General features: G+C 45.5%; 1 protein-coding gene across 1 annotated transcript in view; it reads left to right on the top strand.

Annotated features, from left to right (window-relative positions):
* Positions 1–1731: 1731 nt before the first annotated feature.
* The window catches only part of LOC117444826 (homeobox protein Meis1-like), a gene marked incomplete at its 5' end in the record, with an annotated part of 51232 nt that continues 31592 nt past the window's right edge, over positions 1732–21371 (top strand). Inside the window, one exon of the mRNA XM_034080200.2 lies at positions 1732–1877. Within this exon, the coding sequence (XP_033936091.1) occupies positions 1732–1877 (146 nt within the window). The remainder of the gene's footprint in view (positions 1878–21371) is intronic.

Below are 21371 nucleotides of genomic sequence, written 5' to 3'. Positions count from 1 at the left end.
GTTTACAGCAAAGACACAGAGATTACTGACTGACTGATATTGCCTGAAACCAACTTTTGACCTCTCGGTGGTGTTACAATTCCCCATCCCTACCGGCACGAGTACACGCATGCGGGCATAATTGATGCGCAGTGGGTGGTGTTTGAATCAGTATCCATGAAAATCAAGTGCTTTATTGTATCCCTCCCCCACCCTCCATGGCGTCACCTCCGCTTCTACCAGAGCTTCATTAAAAAGCCTTCAATATGTGTGCATATGTATCTCCTTCTGCCAGAACAGTCGGCGAGAGAGAGCGAGAGCTCGCCAAGTGTTGTTTCGTATGGATCGTTGCGAGCCTCTCTCTCCTAATGGTGTATATAATTCAGGTGCCCTCCAGGCATGCTTTCAGGAATTCTTTTGCCCGAGGTAATGGGGAGCAAAGGCCTGGGTTTTAGACCCTTGATTATTCCATTGATGTGGCAGGCTGGAAAAAAGTCATCTCCAACCGGATTAGCGCCAACATCCCCATTAATTATCGATGAATCGGGGGCTTAGGGTTTAGCTAGGTGCTGGGTGTCGCCCTGTGCAAGTTAGCGGAGCGCGGGCTTGCTCAAATGCAGTTATCTACTCCCGCTGCAGTGAATAGAGCAAGAAGCTTTAGAAGTGCTTTGTGTGTAATCAATAAATAACTGGATCCAATTCTGTGCCCTGCTTCAGCATCTTCTTCCCCTTCCCCTCACTTCCAGTCGAAAGGCGCGGACAAAAGTCAGTTATCAGCTGCTGAAATTTCTGGCAGTGAGGGTGCACTTGTTTACCTCGCCTCATGTTTCTTTTATGATTATCGTCTTCATTGAGGGTGGCTGGCATTTTTGAATAATGATAATAACAATTAGGCTTTTCACAGCCACAGATGGGAAGAGCCTCTGGAGCTGTATAGAATTCGTACAGTAATTGGGTAGTTTTGAATATGTGCAGTGTGTGTGTGTGTGTTTGAGTTCATGTTGTTGAGTCTGAATGCAGAGAAAAGGCCCATGCAGCGTCTTCCTTTCACTTTCCCTCTCAGCGCTCTAAGCTGTCTCAGTGTTCCCCTAAGGTGAGGTTAACTGGCCTTAATATAGCCTTATCGAAGCCCTACAGGTTGCTGTAAGCAGCCATGACGCCATTGTTATGAAAAGCAGCTAGCTTTGTTAGCGCTGTTAGTGCCTCTGACTTCCCTCTTTCCCCATATTTTCCTTTTATTTTCCGCCTCCCCCCTCCTCACAGCCTCCCCTTTTGTAGTGCCGTGTTACTCTTTCCACCTCAGGTAAAATGGCAGAATGCGCGGGGGCGACGCTTCAATAACTATTTCCCCCTCAGGATAATAAAGACTAAATCTCTGTCATTTTCAATTCTGCGCAGGCTTGGATGGGAGAGTGGGGAAATGCGACCTTACAAGTCCTTTGTGCTCTCCTTCTGCCTCTCATTCTTGCATCAAGATGCGCTTGCTGTGTTTTTAAGAGGAGGGGGGTGCAAAATGAAAGGCAGGGTTATTTATAAATGTATTAAAAATGAATGCATTTATGAGGTGCTGTTTTCCAGCCATTGTTTGCTTGCCATTGTGCGTCTCTATACCCCTCCGCCTGTGCATACAAAGCCCTCCAGAATTCCTTCGAAATCGTATTTATTCCCTTTGAACGCAGAGGCGCATCCAATGCAGGAAGTAAACAAACTGTGTGTCTGATCCGTCTCTTCCTGTTTCTTGTCATGTGACAGGTGATGGCATGGACAACAGCATGGCCTCGCCGAGCACAGGGGATGACGATGACCCGGATAAAGAGAAGAAGCGCAACAAGAAGAGAGGGATCTTCCCTAAGGTGGCCACCAACATTATGAGAGCATGGCTCTTTCAGCACCTTACAGTGAGTTGAATGAAACACCATTTGTTGCTCTCAGTTCTCATTTCACGTGTGCACGTTGAACTTCACCCACAGGCTTTTTCTTGCTCTTATTCACACATTTTCTATCTTTCTGGTTCTGCTCCCGTCTTATTTGATATACTTGCACTCAAAGGAACATGTACACGCACACACCCACTCACTGACGCTAACACCACCCTCTCTCCCCCGCCATGTATTTCAGTTCGTACGGTGAACTCTTCAAAGACACAGGCCTGTCATCTGCTGGCGATCTCAGCAGCATGCTCATCTGCTCAAACTGAATAAGGTTTAACCGAGGAGAGACGCCCGCGGCCATAACTGCAGATACATAGATGAACCTTATTAAGAACAAATCTGTCATTATTTAACAGATGCCTGGGATGCTGTAAAAGCTCGTGGTTTGGCTTTATATTTACTCAATTAAAGTGGGTAATGTGGAAACCGTTAACAGCTGACAAATTGCTCATGGAGAAATAGTGTGGGAGAAATATATTTTGATGCTGAAATACAGCAATGTGACTGTGTGAGCAAACAGTACCGTACTTTTCAGACTATAACGCGCACCTGCATATGAGCCGCAGCAGCTAAATTGTCCGTCTGTCTTGCTCTCGTTCTGTCTCTCGGTTGAAGGTTCCACTTTGACTTTGGCGCGCTACCTGTCTCACTCTTTTCCGGCCTCCAGCTTTTCCTGCTGGAGCCCCGCCCCTTAGAGGTGGCGGGCGCGGACCGGTCCTAGAGCCCATAGAGTTAAAGGTGGTTAATTTTACCTGTAAAATCCATAGATTTAGGAGGTTCCCTAGTGGCCGTTAGCTGTATTAGTTATTGTTATAGTCCGAAAAGTACGGTACATTGAATTATGTCTCCACACATTTGCTGAGGCCGGGGGAAACCATTTTGCTGTTTGATAATGGATATTGCATGGGCTTCTTTATGTGTAGATTCATATCATTGATGTTAATGGAAATGCACATGTAACAGTGCTAATGGCATATTGGAGGAACTTATTTCATTGCGTACTGTAGTGTGGCATTTGGCCGAGACATATAGTGTATCTATGCACACAATATATACACACACATCTCACAAGGCTTCTTATACTTTTTGTTTCTCTTTGTGCTATCCCCTTTCCATCTGACCCTCACCACCTCCTTTCCAAACCACCGGCTCTCCATCACACACATAACACACACATCATCACACATACACACTCACCTCTCCTCCAACTCCCTGACCTCAACCCATACACCTTCGGGGCTACAGAGGAAAGGTGTTTGAAACATACACACATCCTGTCTATGGAAATAGAGTTCAGCACACACTCTGCAAGTGAAACACACACACACACACACACACACACACACACACACACACACACACACACACACACACACACACACACACACACACACACACACACACACACACACACACACACACACACACACACACACACACACACACAGCAACACATGCACTGTGTCATATTACACCATGAGGGAGGCTTCTTAGATCTCAAACAGGGGATACAGGAGAGGGGGATGAGGACGATCCATCATCTTTTTGTACCTGGAAGAAATAAGAAGTTGACCATGTATAGGCACACAATGGCACATATGTTATATTGCTTTATGGCAGAAAACAGGAGGAAGCTCACGGTGACGTCACAGTTAAACATTTCAGCAATTCGTTGGTGGAAAAATCACTTCAAATATGTCTATCGTCTTCAGATGAAAAAAGACATCGAAATCCATCCGGAGACGAGCACCGTCCTGATCGTTTACGGGAAATGTAGTCTCTAGAAACACTAGCATTAACAATGGTGTCGGATGGCCTTATATGTTTACACTTATCATTCGTGTTGTCACCATTAATCCAATCCCCAGATATCTGTGTTTATAAATGCTACACATCGCACCCCTCGTGCAAAAACATTTACAGTATCTCTTGCACTGGCAGTATGTCTCTGCTGGTTCAAACATAAACACAGACACCTGATCCAGGCTCATCCATCAGCTGGCCTGCCTTTGTTTCACAGAAGGATGGAGGATGAGTCTGGCCTCTCAGAGATAGACACAATGCCAATTAGGGACACACAGACGCATGCATACACACACTAATTCATCGTGAGTGCTGTGGCTAAACGCAAGCCTGAATACGGGAGCTGTTGTTTCTCAAGGAGAACAGATATGCAGGGTTTGACAGTGGAGAGACGATGGCGCAGAATCGGGTAGGAGTTTGGATACCCACCTTGATGTTTTTTGTGTTATGCGCCCTCACATTTGGACCCTCAGGGGACTTCTCGTTGCCGAAGTGGAAGGGGAAGGTGGGTGGCTTCATACGGTTGTTTTTTAGGCTTGTTTTGAAGACATTTCTGCATCTCGCTTATCCATCAAGAATGCTAATTTCCAAAGGCGTGCTACAGACGGAAAAGGACATTATTTAAAGCAGCAATGTTTGTGATGAGCATGGACACCAACAGTAGTACATGTTGTGTTACCTAGGCCGGGTCAACACCACGGTACACGAAGTATGCTTCTCTCTGTGGTGTGATGTGTGCAGTGACAGGTCGAGCAATGGTATTGAATTTGTGAGGATGACGACAGTCGCGGGACGCCGTGTTCCCTCCAACACGCCCAATGAGCTCATGTGCTGTCGACAGCACTTGTGGTCATCATCGGAAGAATGTGGCTGCTCTGACGGGGAGCGACTCAAACTTTAGTATTAACCTCCTGTCACCGATGGCTCGACATGCAGCTGTAAACTTGGTAGGGAACCAAGTGAAGCTCAGGGGGCTTATCATGTCAGTCATAATTGAGATTCTTCACTTGTTATGATAATCATTTTGGGACCGAACGCGGCATTCGACAAGATACGTCTGCACAAAATCCTTGATCCAATTGATAAACTCACCTATACGTGCTTCTATGCGAATCTCTTTGAAAAGTAGATATTGTTCCATCGTGTGCAAATCATTTCTTCCCTCATAAATAACAAAGAGAAGATATTTAACTAAATGAATTGTTGAATTATTTTTAAGAGCCGATTGCATAACAGGCTGAGCTGCCTTGCTATTGTGTCTCAACCAGCATTGAGATGAACAAATAGCTTTTACCCAATCTCTGTTTCCTTCATACTTTCTATTGTGCAGTTGAAATCCACCTCACCCCTACTCACCCGCCCCTCCCTCCTCACAAATGGTATTTTCTTGTTTAATTTAACAAGAAAATGAGTAGTAAATGAAGGCTCAGGCCTCAAATCCCCAACGCGCCCTGTGCTCTGCTCTCCACTCCCCTATGAAAGGCAATTTGTGAAATTACGTGATAGAGTAATTAGATGGAATTCACCCCCGCCTCCCCCCCACTACACACACCACTCGTATCCCCCCTTTAGATTGTTGCCTTGCTAAACTGAAGTAGGTGTGTGTGTGTGTGTGTGGGTGTGTGTGTGTGGGTGTGGTGTGTGTGGTGTGTGTGTGTGTGTGTGTGGGTGTGTTGTGTGCGCCATGTGTTGTGTGTTTGTGTGTGTGTGTGTGTGTTGTAGGGCAGGGCAGGGGGTTTTGGCATTCAGAGTGTTAGCATCGCTATATTAGCCTGGCAGACTGATACACACACACCCTCATACACATTATCACTAACACTCTCATTCTGGCTCTCCTCCCCTGCTATTTGTACACAGACTCAGTGTAACGAGGGGCAGCCGTGATCGCAGCTCGTAAAGAAGCCAAGCCGCAAACCCTCAACGAGCTGAGCTTTTTTCTCCTCCGTTCTCCTCTTAAAACGTGCAACATGCACAGAGAGAGAGTCTAACAAAAATCCACTGGAAGGCATAATCCCCCGTTAATACAATTAGAGTCTAATTTAACCGCTCGTGTACGCAGATGTAGCCGAGCTGGGAGCTCAGTTACCCCCCTTGGAAATGTTTTTCCTTTTTTTTTTAAACACAGCAGCGTGCGGCAGGCTTTTGAGCAGAAACAGGTGTGAAAAGCAATATAATTCATTTCTGCGCTGGCAGAGGAGAGCAGGAGCCTCGATGTCGTGGGCCTTGTTTGGTGGAGGAATCCAGGCTGGGGGGTGGGCGACAGGAGGTGATGGATGGATGGATGGATGAGTGGATGGATGGATAGGTGTAATAATCGTTATTGGCATTATTTTTGTTCCTCCTAATGGTCTTAATGGTTTTGGGTGGAATGTAACAAAACATAGAAGAACAGGGCAAAGGACACTCAACTTTTTTGTCAAGATTTATTGGAATAATGCCTCTTTTGATTGGAGTAGAGAGTCCGTGATGGAAAATATGCTTTTTATTTCTGATTTTAGTTGCACTTCCAAGGCATCATAAATGTGTTTTATGGTTAAGTCAAGTGTTGTTTATAATAGTCATACAGTGACTCACTCATGTGTTTGGTCTGTTGTGAGTAAGAAATGATATTCAATATAGAATGCAACACTTTGTTACGGCAGCGCGGTGTCAAGTCCGAGACCTATCACTTCTCAGCTATGGAAACACAAACCAGATATGTAGAGCCTCGTCTAAACAGCAGAAGTGAAGCAGAAAAAAACTTTGGAGGTCAGAGTTCGCCATTGCCTCAGATGCCATTAGTCTTCGCCTGTTTATTGCTGGAGCCTGGACATGTCAGCACCCTGGTCACCCGCGGCAACCCTGACCCACCCGGCAACAATGGCTCGCAACGGCAACCCAGGTCTGGAAGAAGGATGTTATCCTACTGGTGAAACCAAATGTGTTCACTTAAAGTTGTCCTTGTTCTTAATAATAATCTTTAATTTAATTTGGAAGAAAAAAGAGATGACAACAATGGTACATGTTTATAATTACGTGTTGTCTTAGTTATCGACTGGAAAAATGAATGTCCTCATGACAACTTATTTCCATTTCCTCACTAATGGCTATGAAAAGACAAAAGGAAGCTAGCTTTAAAGGACAAATCAGCTGACTGCGTGTTTTCATTCATTTATTCATCAACGGCTACAAAGGCACGATGTCCGTCTTGATACTGTAAAGTAATACAGTGGCCTATGTGGCCTGGTGTCTCAGATTAGCTCTTGATTTAATCTAAGTGGCAGCCGAATCTTAGGCGCCACCGCATTAGTATTTCAAAGAGGTTTAAGAGACGACAGACATACGGACAGATCTGCCAAAGGCCTGGCGTGACAACCGTGATGAGACAGAGCGGCGGAGCAAAAACAAGAGCACAAGTTAGTCTCATTCTCAGCGTTTTATTATCCGGTTTCAGATGTATCATCGGGAATGAAAATATCTTTGGGCTCTGTCTCTCTGTGTGTGTGTTTTATCTTACGTTGGGTAAATGTGTCTGTGTGACTTCTTTAGTGCATGCGTGCCACGAGAAGTGTGTGTCGTTAAGTTTGTACGAGGCATTTTGAAGCAAAGACTTGTACGTATCAGGAGTGGTTGGTGTCAAAGAGGAGGGCAGCTGAGTCAACCTGACTACCCCCACACACACACACACACACACACACACACACACACACCACACACACACACACAGCACCACACCACCACACCACACACACACACACACACACACACACACACACACACACCACACCACACACAAACACACACACACACTGGCCCCTACCCCCACATTACCCCACACCTTGTAATGAAAACATCATCAATTATCCCTCTTGACAGGCCTAAAAAAAAGGGTACCAAAGGGCAGACAGCGCTCTTTGGGGGCTTCTCTTGGTGGACTGACCCTCACACACACACACACACCGACTGTCCACTCACACACTTTGGAAACATTTAACAAACATGCATGTGTATTCTAATTGTGGATTAAAAAGCTGATTGAAACATCCTCTCCAGGTACATAGTGGTGAGGAGGCAGAAGGTGTGTTGTGTGTGGTGTTGTGGGGTGTGTGTGTGTGTGTGTGTAGTGTGTGTGTGTGTGTGTGTTGGTGTGTGTGTAGTTGTGTGTGGTGTGTGTGTTGTGTGTGTGTGTGTGTGTGTGTGTGTGTGTGTGTGTGTGTGGTGTGTGTGTGTGTGTGTGTGTGTGTGTGTGTGTGGAGAGGGGGTTTGGTATGGCCGGGGCAGAGGGAAGCCATCAGTCTTGACACGGACTCCTGAAAGGCCATCTGTTTCGTGATTGATGGACAGAATGATGGATGGACGAGTAGACGGAGAGAGGGATACAGTAGATAGACAACTGACACATGGCAGATGTTGGCAGTTTGGAGGATACATATTAGTTTCAGAAAATAAAATGGTGACATTTTAACGTAATTTATGACATTGGTCGATCATATGCTAAGATGATCTATTCATTGAGTATTGTTTAGAAAAAAACAAACCGATATGCTTTTGTTTGTATTTTTCTTAAATCAAATTATCCCATAGTTCCTTTTACCTTGGTAGAGATGTTGCTTCCCCCCCCCTACTTTATAACTTTGAACCATCTTAATGCATTTTGTAATGTTGGCTTCTAAGGACAGTTTAGCCGTTTCAGTGTTTCTGCCAAGAATCGGATTAGGTGATAAGATTTATCAAATGCTAAAGAATATACTTTTGGTCCAGGGATTGTTTAAGTCACTACAGAAAAATCGAAATAAAAGGCTGAGCATTAGTTGGTAAATATTTATATTGTTCAGGTCAGGTCAGCACAACAGTCGCTTTACGTCTCCATCAACACTTTATTTTCAGGGTTCTTTCCCACTTTCTTCTCTGGTTCTTGTATCGTTTTACCCCTCTATTTAAAAGCCCTCAAGGGCAGTTAACTTTTAATTCATGCCACCTTTGAACTTCTCCAAAATGTCTGCCGTAGATCTGGTCCAAAAGCGTGTGTGTGTGTGTGTGTGTGTGTGTGTGTGTGTGTGTGATGTGTGTGTGTGTGGTGTGTGTGTTGTGTGTGTGTGTGTGTGTGTGTGTGTGTGTGGTGTGTGTGTGTGTGTGGGTGTGTGTGTGTGTGTGGTGTGTGTGTGTGTGTGTGTGTGTGTGTGTGTGTGTGTGTGTTGGTGGGTGTGTGTGTGTGTGTGTGGTTGATCTGGCCTTAGTCAAGGGGCGGGTTGGAGTGTTCCTTGAGAACGTGAGAACTTTACAGACCCTCAAGGTCGGTCAGTAGCACTGGGGGATCACCATTCGCAAGAGACCTAACATGGCTCCCCAATACACACACACACACACACAACACACACACACACACACACACACAACACACACACGCGCAACACACAACGCACACACACACACACACACACACACACACACACACACACACACACACACAGGAACACACACACACACACACACACACACACACACACACACACACAGGAACACACACACACACACACACACACACACACACACACACACACACACAGGAACACACACACACACACACACACACAGGAACACACACACACACACACACACACACACACACACACACACACACACACACACACACACACACACACAGGAACACGCACACATTTAGGATCAGAATCTCAATGGTTGTTGTTTTTAGTGTTTTAAATGAAACTTGTTTAAATGATTAAACATCAGACGAAGAGAATACCATCATTACGATCCTATTCTTCTTTTGCCTTCTTTTTATTTCCTTCTCCCCTCCCCCAATCCTCATATCATATCATAGTTGGGAAACTATGAAACAGTTTAGTGTGTGGTTTCATTGTTGTACGTCTGAGTGATTGATGGCTTCATTCTGAAGCTGTGTTTCGCACTCGCTCCATTTTTCATTATCAGCTGTATGTGATGTGTGTGTGTGTGTGTGTGTGTGTGTGTGTGTGTGTGTGTGTGTGTGTGTGTGTGTGTGTGTGTGTGTGTGTGTGTGTGTGTGTGTGTGTGTGTGTGTGTGTGTGTGTGTGTGTGTGTGTGTGTGTGTGTGTGTGTGTGTGTGTGTGTGTCCTCAGAGTGGACAAAGACCCAATAACTGGGATGTGTGAAATCGTTCTTGCTTTGGTACCCACTAATCAGTTTACAATCATTTGCAAAATCCGAAGAAGGAGCTCACTCTCACTCAGACACACAAAACCGTTCAGATGCAAACACACACACACACTTACACACAAACACACTTTTGCATAGGCCCACAGCAGTGATGTCAGGGCCTGGGTGGGGTGTGGAGTTCCCCACCATCACTGTGGTATGTATTGGAGAGTGAGTGGCAAGTTGACGTATGGAAGAGTCAGGGGGAAATATTGTCATAAGTCTGCGGTTAGCTTGCCAACACTTAGAGATTAGCAATGCTAGCACTTTAGCCTGTAAGCAAATACCTTACCTCCGAGATTCTCCCTTTGTTCTTTCAAAACAACTCGACTGTAAACAAACTTGGGTAGTACAATGTTCACCTTCCAAGAAACAGAGTTTAGCAAAGCCTCTGTGCATAGCATGATTTTGTTCAGCCAGTGATATTAAATCTGCTAAGTGTGAAATCACATTAGCGCTAGCTGTTAGCCATTATCCATTAGGCTGTGTTTGGTGATCCAGAGGATTGTGGGATCTTTTCTGGCTGGAGTCAGCAGCTCAATACCTTTTACTTACAGCAACTGCAGCAGTCTGCCCTAGATACATTTGGAGTGTGTGTGTGTGTGTGTGTGTGTGTGTGTGTGTGTGTGGTGTGTGTGTGTGTGTGTGTGTGTGTGTGTGTGTGTGTGTGTGTGTGTGTGTGTGTGTGTGTGTGTGTGTGTGTGTGTGTGTGTGTGATTGCATATGCAGTTGTGCCATTATTTGTATGTGTCAGCTTCATGTCTCTTTTGTAAGTGCTGTGTATGAGTGTGTGCGTGTCCTTGTGTCTCATTCCATGCGTGTGCTCGATGGATCCTGTGGCTTTGCCGTCGTGGTAATCAGTTTGGCTGAACTAATTTATCAATTCAGTTCCTCCCACTTGTATTCTCCCCCATGCGTGAACCCTCTCTCTTTCCCTCACACTCTTACTCCCCCTCAGACAAAACACTTATTTCTGAAAAACCATAAGGGTTTCCTATCTTTTATGCATGCCTTCTGCCTCTCTGACTTTCCTCTGCCTCTCCTCTTTTTGCCATGACTTCCCCTCACCTACTTTTCATATAATGTACAGCTGCCTTACATTTTAATGGCCTCAAACCATGATATCATAGCAATAGGTGCGCTATTTCAAAGGCATTGGGAGAGGGCTATGATTCATGGATGAAATGTCTTGTGATATATATTCATAACTCGTAATTTTACACCGACTTGTCTTATAATGTTATCATTGAAGCTTTCTTTATAAAACACTGCTAGGCTTATATTGCATTACAGCCAGGTGGCATTAAGGGTATACCCAAAGGAAGGTTGTTACACTAGCTGACCCAAAGTGCCCCTGTTCAGTGGGACGGTCAGATGTCTGTTGTTGTGCAAGGCGATGTCTTTGACACAAGCACACGTATCTATGTTGAAATTGTTTGTCTGTAGTGTGTATTTTTGTAAGAATGTGTGTCCGCTGGAGTGAGTGAAATCATAGCTAGTGAACCAGGTGGTGAAGGAAGACTGGCAATAACTCATGGTAGAGGAGTCTGACAAAGCTGAGAGCTCGGGGAGGAGATGTGCCGGGAAAATCCACTAACTTTTCCGTTTTTAGTATGTCTCCGTTTCCCTTATTTCAAGCATTTTTGTATTCGTTCTTTCATCACGTCTTTCTTTTTCCTAATACCTTTGTCTTTCAGCACACTCTCTACTTTATCTCATACTTTGTCAGCTTTGTTCTCTTCTCTCCTTTGACTCTCTCTGAAGCGTGCTGTTGTGGTGTTAGCGATTGCGGGGGGAAGTGAACAGGGTGCTGCTCACTTGTTTGTTACGACAGATTAAGTCATTGATTTGTAAAAGTGGTGCACTGATGGAGAAGGCCCTCCACTGTTGAAGTCGAGGAGGGAGAGAGAAAGCAGAAGGGGGAGATTAAGGGAAACACTGGCGAGGATATTAAAAAGGAAGGAAACAACAAGAGCTAACGGTGAAGAGGGGAGTTAAGTGGAGGTGGGAGAAGAGAGGGGAGAAAAGGAGGCAGCATGAGACAGTTAAGCAAAATACTAAATATAGAACAGAGGGGGCGAGACGGGTGAGAAAGATAGGGAGATACAGGAATGAGGGGAAGGAGGGAGGGGTGTAGCTGTACTTTGAAAGACAGAGGTAGAGAGAGGAAGCTTCATTGTTCAATTGCATTGGCTGTGTCCTCCTTCCCTCTTATGCTTGCTGCTCTAAATAGCATAAGGGAGCAATTGTGAAGTACCCTTACCTAGTTTCAACATTCCCCCAACCCAGGTTCGTTTCACCCCCCTCGGGGCCAACGGTGAGTTTCTAATTAAAACGTTGAGGGCAAAAGGGTAATTATGATAATAACATAATAATATCGTCAGGGTTATTAGAATGTTATGTGGTCCCCAAATTGCTTCCTTGGAGAGATCAGATTTCAGTGGCATTACAGTACGTAAAGTCACATTTCCTTGAAAGTCAGGTGAAATGAAATGGATGGGTCGAGGTGCAATCTGACTGATTCCCTAGTCAAAAAAAAAAGAAGCCCTTTTAGTTTCTCCTCACGATGACATATCCAACCCCCCTCCTCGCTTACTTCTGAGCTCAATTTATTCAGCACGGTTCATGCGGTTAGGAAGTCTACTCGTTTGTTTAATAGTTTTTGTTTGGCTGCTGTGAACCCTCCTGTAAGAGCACTTTGTTTCTCTGCCCTGTTTAACGAGCGCTGTGTATTGTAGCTTTGTGTTACAAGAGGAAGTTTGTTTTCAGGCTAAAAGATCACTGCTACAATGCTAGCTCCAAGCACTGTAGCTCGGAGCTAGCATGCTGTTGCTTCGAGGAGTACCCTGCTGTTTTCTCAAAGGTTTCTTTGGTACCTGACTGGGATGAGGCTTTGTGGATCCCCCCTTCTCCTCATTTACACACCCCCTCCGTCTCATGCAGCCCTGAGGCAGCCCACCTCCAGCTGTGGCTGCCGTTCACTGCGCCGCTTGGTGCAAGTACCGATTGCTTTGGAGTGCCTCCCTTCGCTCAAATAGGCAGTAATTACGGGCTTAAAGAGGTTTAGTGGTCCAGCAAACTACATAATCACCCCCTGAATTAGCCCCAGCTCATCAGCCTCAGTCCAACGAGCAGCGCTTACCACTAGCGCTAGCTAGCATGTTGCACCCCCTTCCCTTTATTGCACAGAGGGAAGCGCAGCAGCAGGTGTTGTGCAACATCCGGCCCCCTTAATAAATTTAGCGTCCCCTGAGCTGGAATGGGGAGGACTAATGAAGCACGCCTTCGCTCTTAGAGAAACAACCACAGACACATACAGCATAATTAGATTCCTACAGTATCACCAGACCTCACCCTTCTATGTTAAAGGGCCATTTCTGCTGATCATATTTCCATTGTTGAGGTCTACTAGAATAGATTTACATTGTGCAATTTTCCAAACTCACATTGGTTTCTCAAACAGCATCTCTGTAAAGTAGGTGTATTCACCGGTATTCACTCTCTGTCGGCTTGTTGGAGCTCATGCCCCCCCCCTCCCTGTGAGCCCAGTGTGCTCTGATTGGTCGGGAAGTTGCGAGGCTCGTTGCTGCGATCTGCTGCAAGGAGCGGACAGGCTTCCGGGTCGGCGATACAGCGAGAACAAGCGAAACTCATCCTGAGCACACAAACACTCACAGCCGAAGTAAAAACAATAAGTGTGGCTTGATATTGAGTAAGGAAAAGGTTTATAACGCTGTGAGCATGGGTCTGCCGAGAGCATTTCTCCGCCATCCCAACTTAGCAGCCCTAAAAACATTTACCCATTTAAACAGTCGTGGTAGATACCTTGTTTGTTTTAAACATCATAAATACACAAAAAACAATGAATACTTACAGGCTGTGTACCCGAATCTCCCGCTGCTCCAAACAGCATCGTTCTTCAGTGCCCTGCGCTGTACACATGAATCGCTGAAAGGTTTGGGAAGCTTTGTTTCGTGAAATGCTGGCAGAGGGTGTGGCCTCTGGGTATTCCCACGTCACAGTACCCAGGAAGTAAACAATGGAAAATGAGAAATCTCCAACGAGGCGCTTTGGGGCAGCATAGACAGGGTGTACTTTGAGGGTTTTTGACTCTGCAGACCGTTTACATAAGAACCTTCATAACACACAAGGGGACGGGTACTAACCGGAAAAGCATGACATGGGCCCTTTAAAGAAAACAATACAGCACTTTGTCAAGACTTGAGACTCGTCATGTGCATGCGTGCTATAAGCTTCAGTATACATAAAGGCTGGAGACCCACCCAACTGCAAAGCACACGGATCGTTGTTCACACCCTGCAGCTACAGCAGGAACCGACCCAGCGGTGGCTGCCGCCGAGCGTTATCTTATGTGCCTTTAGAGTTTTAGAAAAGCGATGAATGATGCTAATCATCAATTATCAGGGAAGAAGCTGTACATTGTCTAATCCACTTTGTACTAGAGCTTTAATGACATACTTTTCACCCTGTGCCTCACCAGCTAACTCGATGTATCTCATTCCCATAGGCAAGAGTGCTGTGAGATTTCCCTAAATCAACAAAAGCTGTTTTTTGAGAGGAAAAATGCTCATTAATGAATGAAAAGCCCAAGAACATCTGTTTTTTTCCCTCCATATTTTATCTTTAGAAGAGATGGAGAGATTTGATGACAAAAACACTTTGAAAGGGGGTTACTTTGCCCTATCTGGTGCATATATCGGGATTCCTTACAAAAAAGCGGTGATAAATTATGCATGCCTAAGCTTTAAGTTAGTCCAAAGCCATAAAATAGGCAGTTTCCGCTTGTCTTTGTGCTTTACAGCACTTGCGCAGACTTTGCAGACACAACTCTCATCCGATAGTTGGTTCATTTGGAGTCGCTCAAAAGATCTGTTTTTGCCCTGTTTTGTTGTTTTGCATCGGAGCAGCTCGAATCAGAGGAAATTAGGTTAGGGGTGCTTTGTTTTTTTCTGTTGTTGTTTTGTTCCCTCTCACTCCCTTTTCTTTTTTTACTTTAATCCCCCCTTTCTCCCCCAGCCTGCTTTGTTGCTGGGTCCCTGCTCCCTAATGAAGTCAAAGGGATGTCAGTCGATGCCACCTACACAGAAAGGAATTTGAAATGGCGTAGCTCTCACAGCGCAGCGTGAGCACGCAGACAGAGGATGAAACTTCCACTCAATGAGAAAGACGTTTTGGAAATTGGACGCTTTTTGCATGAGATACAACAGGCTTACAGTGTGGAGCGTTTTGTTTTAAAGTCTGCTTGTGCTCAGGGTTCTGGGCATTTGTTGTTAGCATAACAATGTGCTTGCTCCCCAAATATTGAAGTTAATCTCATGTCTGGCAGCAGCAAGGCTGCACTTCCAGTAAATCGTGTGTGTGTGTGTGTGTGTGTGTGTGTGTGTGTGTGTGTGTGTGTGTGTGTGTGTGTGTGTGTGTGTGTGTGTGTGTGTGTGTGTGTGTGTGTGTGTGTGTGTGTGTGTGTGTGTGTGTGTGTGTGTGTGTGTGTGTGTGTGTGTGTGTGTGTGTGTGTGTGTGTGTGTGTGTGTGTGTGTGTGTGTGTTGTGTGTGTGTGTGTGTGTGTGTGTGTGTGTGTGTGTGTGTGTGTGTGTGTGTGTGTGTGTGTGTGTGTGTGTGTGTGTGTGTGTGTGTGTGTGTGTACGCGTACGACTTTTTGGTAGGATGCCCTTTTAGCCAAAAAGGCCCCCGGATTAGCCATCAGGCATTCCTGATGGGCAGCTCCGTTTCCACAGAGACTTGACCTGGGAACAGTTAAGGGAACAGACCTGGCTAAGAAAAGCCCTTTCACTTTTGCCTTAAATGACACAATAACAATGCTAGTGTTTGGGTTGTTTAAGTGTATGTGTCAGGACGGGTTGCGCTTCTTTGGCTAACAAAGTATTGTGCTGATTACATAAAAGTAAATTACAGTAAATGTACTAACCAGTTGTTTACTTTGATTCATTGCATTGTCGGGCATGTGTGTGCCTCGTGGTTAAGCCAAACCATCTGGTGGTAAAATAAGCTCAGTTGAAATACCATTGACCCGCGTCTGCTATCCGCAGATTGTGCCGTGTCATGGCCTCGTTTTTGAGGCACGTCACATGATTATGACAATATATGATTTGCCTCTCTTATTCTTCCCTCCCTGTTTCATGGTTGCCGTTATAAAGCGCTAATGTGGCGTGTCGAGCCTTTTTAATGGGATGCACGGAGGCTCGGAAAGCGCGGCTTTAAATAGAAATATATGCAGCGATAACACCATAACGTTAATGGCTAAAGAAGGGAATAGGCTTATAAAGATGGAATCACACACATTACCAAGGAGATGTACTATTTAGATGCCCGGTATCATTTAAAATGCAGTATATGTGTTTTAAGATGAATATATTTAAATATTTCTTGGGTAACAAAAAAAATCCCTCATAGAAGTGGACAACGGAGAAGATTCAATTCAAATATTACCTCAAGTATGTATAATGTAACCTTATTATAAGACGCTATCACAAGTCATTCATCAAATATATTAACTTTATACTATTTGTGCAGTAATGGTTGACTTATACGCCCTGTCCAGAATAGTTTCTCCTGTTAGCAGGACGGTGGGAGTAAAGAGGGGTCTCGGAGGATATTTATCTCTTTTTTTAAACCCCTGGGGCTCCAGATATCCATAGCCATGCTCTCTTTCCTCCTCTCCATCCATCTATCCCTCCCTTGTTCTTTTTCTGAGGGGGTCAGAGAGGAAGACGGTCAGACAGGGAGGGGATGTTACTGATGCTCTGTTACTCACCCCCCCCACACACACACACACACACACGCACACCACACACACACACACACACACACACACACACACACACCACACACACACACACACACACACACACACACACACACACACACTCTGATGTATGACCAGGCAACCGCTGAACTTGTAGGCCATGCAAGCTCAGCGGCTCAAATGAGAACACACACACACAAACATTAACACACAGTCTAATGAAGAGCAAGGTCTTGGACTGAAATGGACACACACCAAAACAGACATCACACCACACACACACACACACCACACACACACACACACACACACACACACACACACACACACACCACACACACACACACACACACACCACACACACACACCACACACACACACACACACACAAGAAGGTTTGATAAGACACACTGAGAGAAGGGAAACACACACCCCTCCTGGCACCCACACGCTCAGAGCCCAGCAGAGAGCGGCGAGCAGGGTGGAAACTCTCATGAAAGGAGTTGTATATTTGGAGAAGACATATCATTAAGATAGGCGGAGGAGGAAGAAGGAAGGGAGGGAAGGATGCGCAGAAACTTTCCATCTGCTCTTTTAAAGAACATGTTATTGCTTTACTCGCTTAAGGTCTCTCTCTCTCTCTCTCTCTCTCTCTCCCCCGACCCGCTGAATCACTGCCAAGGGCCGTTAAGGCACCAGAATCACTCTCAGACAATATTAAAGCTGGCCGACTGTTGCAGGGCGAGAAACTAAATCACAGTGTTTTGACAGATAGGAGCTAATTTGGTGGTTTAGGAAAAAAAAGAGGACAAAAACAGATTTGATGAACTGGCTTTCAGACCAAGTCTTCCTGTTAACTCTTCCTTTAAGTGTGTGTTATTTTGTACGTAAAAAACACATTTCTATTAGGGGCAGAAAGCAGTGCTGGGATAAGTCTTCAGATCCTTACTCAGATAAAAATAGCAGTACCACGATGTAAAAGTCCTCAATTCACTCGCATACCTAAGGAAAAGTGGTATTCTAAGTAAAGTATACACTTGCATTCATGTTTAGCAAGCGTTCTTAATGCAGCTGATGCACTCGGGAACTAGTTTGATGAATGATATGAGCTGTCGGATAGATTTCCTGCAGCTATGAATCATACAACAACATCATAAGCTCACTTATTTCCGACTTGAATCAAAACGATGGGTATAGTCCACAACTGTCGAACAGAGCACGCAAACACATCGTTCTCTCCAAGTGCTGATGTCTGAGATTGCGTACGTGTCTGACTGTGTGTGATTAGTTGCGAATATCTGTCGGTCTGAGTGTGTGAGATGGGACGCTAGAGGGTGGAAGCGCTGAAACAGGGTGTATCTGTGCTCTCGCTGTGTCCTCTGGCATGGCCGCAGACCCCGATATCACGAGGGAGACACTCCTGCTTCCACCCGTCTGCGTCACGTAGAATGGACACATTGATCTCTTCTTGTTCAATCAGCTTAGGAAAGACACGTTATTCACATGATGAGCTTCAATAGGTCTGCAGCAGGAGTGTGTGTGGTGTCTATGAGTGCTCAACGAGCCAAACACATCAGGTGACACAAGCCCTGAAGAGTAATGCTTCCTCACTTCACGTGGAAGGCGAACAGATATGTTAATATTTATATTAGCTGATCATTCTACAGTTTGAAAGATACTTGTGCGCACACACACATCCACACACAGGGCATGAATGAAAGGACTGTTGTACGCACACAACACACACACACACACACACACACACACACACACACACACACACACACACACACACCACACACACACACACACACCACACACACACACACACACACACACACACACCACGTACGTACCATGTATACATCACTTCAGGGGACATTATATTGACTTACATGCATTTCCTGGAGTCTTATCCTAACCTTAACCATAACCACACATGCCTAACCCTTACCCTTAACTTTACCCTTAACCTTACCTTACCCTAACCAAGTCTTCACCCTAAAATTAATGATTCCCCTCATGGGGACCTCCAATTTGTCCCCATAAGGGAAGCCAGTCCCCACACGTGACTATGTAAACAGATGTAGGTCCCCACAAGTATAGTAATGCTAGACCACACACACACACACACACACACACACACACACACACACACACACACACACACACACACACACACACACACACACACACCACACACACACTCAACTGGTTGGAGACGAGAAGTGGACACACATTTGGCCAGAGGCGACAATGCAATTTAACTTAGCGCATGAAATTAGCTTCCTTGTGTTCCCATTCCCCACAACCAATCACATGGACAAGGGGAGGCTCTGCTCTCTCTCTGCTGGGTCGTCCCGACATTAAACACAATCCTGTTCATTATGCACTGGAAAAACTGCAATGAAAAAATGAAACGCTGGCGCCGCACTGATTTGGCACGTCTGATTGTTAAGTGTGTTTTCTTGTGAGAGACACTATGGGGGAAGTGAACAGGGTGCTGCTCACTTGTTTGTTACGACAGATTAAGTCATTGATTTGTAAAAGTGGTGCACTGATGGAGAAGGCCCTCCACTGTTGAAGTCGAGGAGGGAGAGAGAAAGCAGAAGGGGGAGATTAAGGGAAACACTGGCGAGGATATTAAAAAGGAAGGAAACAACAAGAGCTAACGGTGAAGAGGGAGTTAAGTGGAGGGGGAGAGAGGGGAGAAAAGGAGGCAGCATGAGACAGTTAAGCAAAATACTAAATATAGAACAGAGGGGGCGAGACGGGTGAGAAAGATAGGGAGATACAGGAATGAGGGGAAGGAGGGAGGGTGTAGCTGTACTTTGAAAGACAGAGGTAGAGAGAGGAAGCTTCATTGTTCAATTGCATTGGCTGTGTCCTCCTTCCCTCTTATGCTTGCTGCTCTAAATAGCATGGGAGCATTGTGAAGTACCCTTACCTAGTTTCAACATTCCCCCAACCCAGGTTCGTTTCACCCCCCTCGGGGCCAACGGTGAGTTTCTAATTAAAACGTTGAGGGCAAAAGGGTAATTATGATAATAACATAATAATATCGTCAGGGTTATTAGAATGTTATGTGGTCCCCAAATTGCTTCCTTGGAGAGATCAGATTTCAGTGGCATTACAGTACGTAAAGTCACATTTCCTTGAAAGTCAGGTGAAATGAAATGGATGGGTCGAGGTGCAATCTGACTGATTCCCTAGTCAAAAAAAAAAGAAGCCCTTTTAGTTTCTCCTCACGATGACATATCCAACCCCCCTCCTCGCTTACTTCTGAGCTCAATTTATTCAGCACGGTTCATGCGGTTAGGAAGTCTACTCGTTTGTTTAATAGTTTTTGTTTGGCTGCTGTGAACCCTCCTGTAAGAGCACTTTGTTTCTCTGCCCTGTTTAACGAGCGCTGTGTATTGTAGCTTTGTGTTACAAGAGGAAGTTTGTTTTCAGGCTAAAAGATCACTGCTACAATGCTAGCTCCAAGCACTGTAGCTCGGAGCTAGCATGCTGTTGCTTCGAGGAGTACCCTGCTGTTTTCTCAAAGGTTTCTTTGGTACCTGACTGGGATGAGGCTTTGTGGATCCCCCCTTCTCCTCATTTACACACCCCCTCCGTCTCATGCAGCCCTGAGGCAGCCCACCTCCAGCTGTGGCTGCCGTTCACTGCGCCGCTTGGTGCAAGTACCGATTGCTTTGGAGTGCCTCCCTTCGCTCAAATAGGCAGTAATTACGGGCTTAAAGAGGTTTAGTGGTCCAGCAAACTACATAATCACCCCCTGAATTAGCCCCAGCTCATCAGCCTCAGTCCAACGAGCAGCGCTTACCACTAGCGCTAGCTAGCATGTTGCACCCCTTCCCTTTATTGCACAGAGGGAAGCGCAGCAGCAGGTGTTGTGCAACATCCGGCCCCCTTAATAAATTTAGCGTCCCCTGAGCTGGAATGGGGAGGACTAATGAAGCACGCCTTCGCTCTTAGAGAAACAACCACAGACACATACAGCATAATTAGATTCCTACAGTATCACCAGACCTCACCCTTCTATGGTTAAAGGGCCATTTCTGCTGATCATATTTCCATTGTTGAGGTCTACTAGAATAGATTTACATTGTGCAATTTTCCAAACTCACATTGGTTTCTCAAACAGCATCTCTGTAAAGTAGGTGTATTCACCGGTATTCACTCTCTGTCGGCTTGTTGGAGCTCATGCCCCCCCCCTCCCTGTGAGCCCAGTGTTGCTCTGATTGGTCGGGAAGTTGCGAGGCTCGTTGCTGCGATCTGCTGCAAGGAGCGGACAGCTTCCGGGTCGGCGATACACGCGAGAACAAGCGAAACTCATCCTGAGCACACAAAACACTCACAGCCGAAGTAAAAACAATAAGTGTGGCTTGATATTGAGTAAGGAAAAGGTTTATAAACGCTGTGAGCATTGGGTCTGGCCGAGAGCATTTCTCCGCCATCCCAACTTACAGCAGCCCTAAAAACATTTACCCATTTAAACAGTCGTGGTAGATACCTTGTTTGTTTTAAACATCATAAATACACAAAAAACAATGAATACTTACAGGCTGTGTACCCGAATCTCCCGCTGCTCCAAACAGCATCGTTCTTCAGTGCCCTGCGCTGTACACATGAATCGCTGAAAGGTTTGGGAAGCTTTGTTTCGTGAAATGCTGGCAGAGGGTGTGGCCTCTGGGTATTCC

The sequence above is a fragment of the Pseudochaenichthys georgianus genome, unplaced genomic scaffold, assembly GCF_902827115.2.
Source record: "Pseudochaenichthys georgianus unplaced genomic scaffold, fPseGeo1.2 scaffold_940_arrow_ctg1, whole genome shotgun sequence".
Classification (NCBI taxonomy): Eukaryota; Metazoa; Chordata; class Actinopteri; order Perciformes; family Channichthyidae; genus Pseudochaenichthys; species Pseudochaenichthys georgianus.
This window is presented reverse-complemented; position numbering and strand designations above follow the sequence as displayed.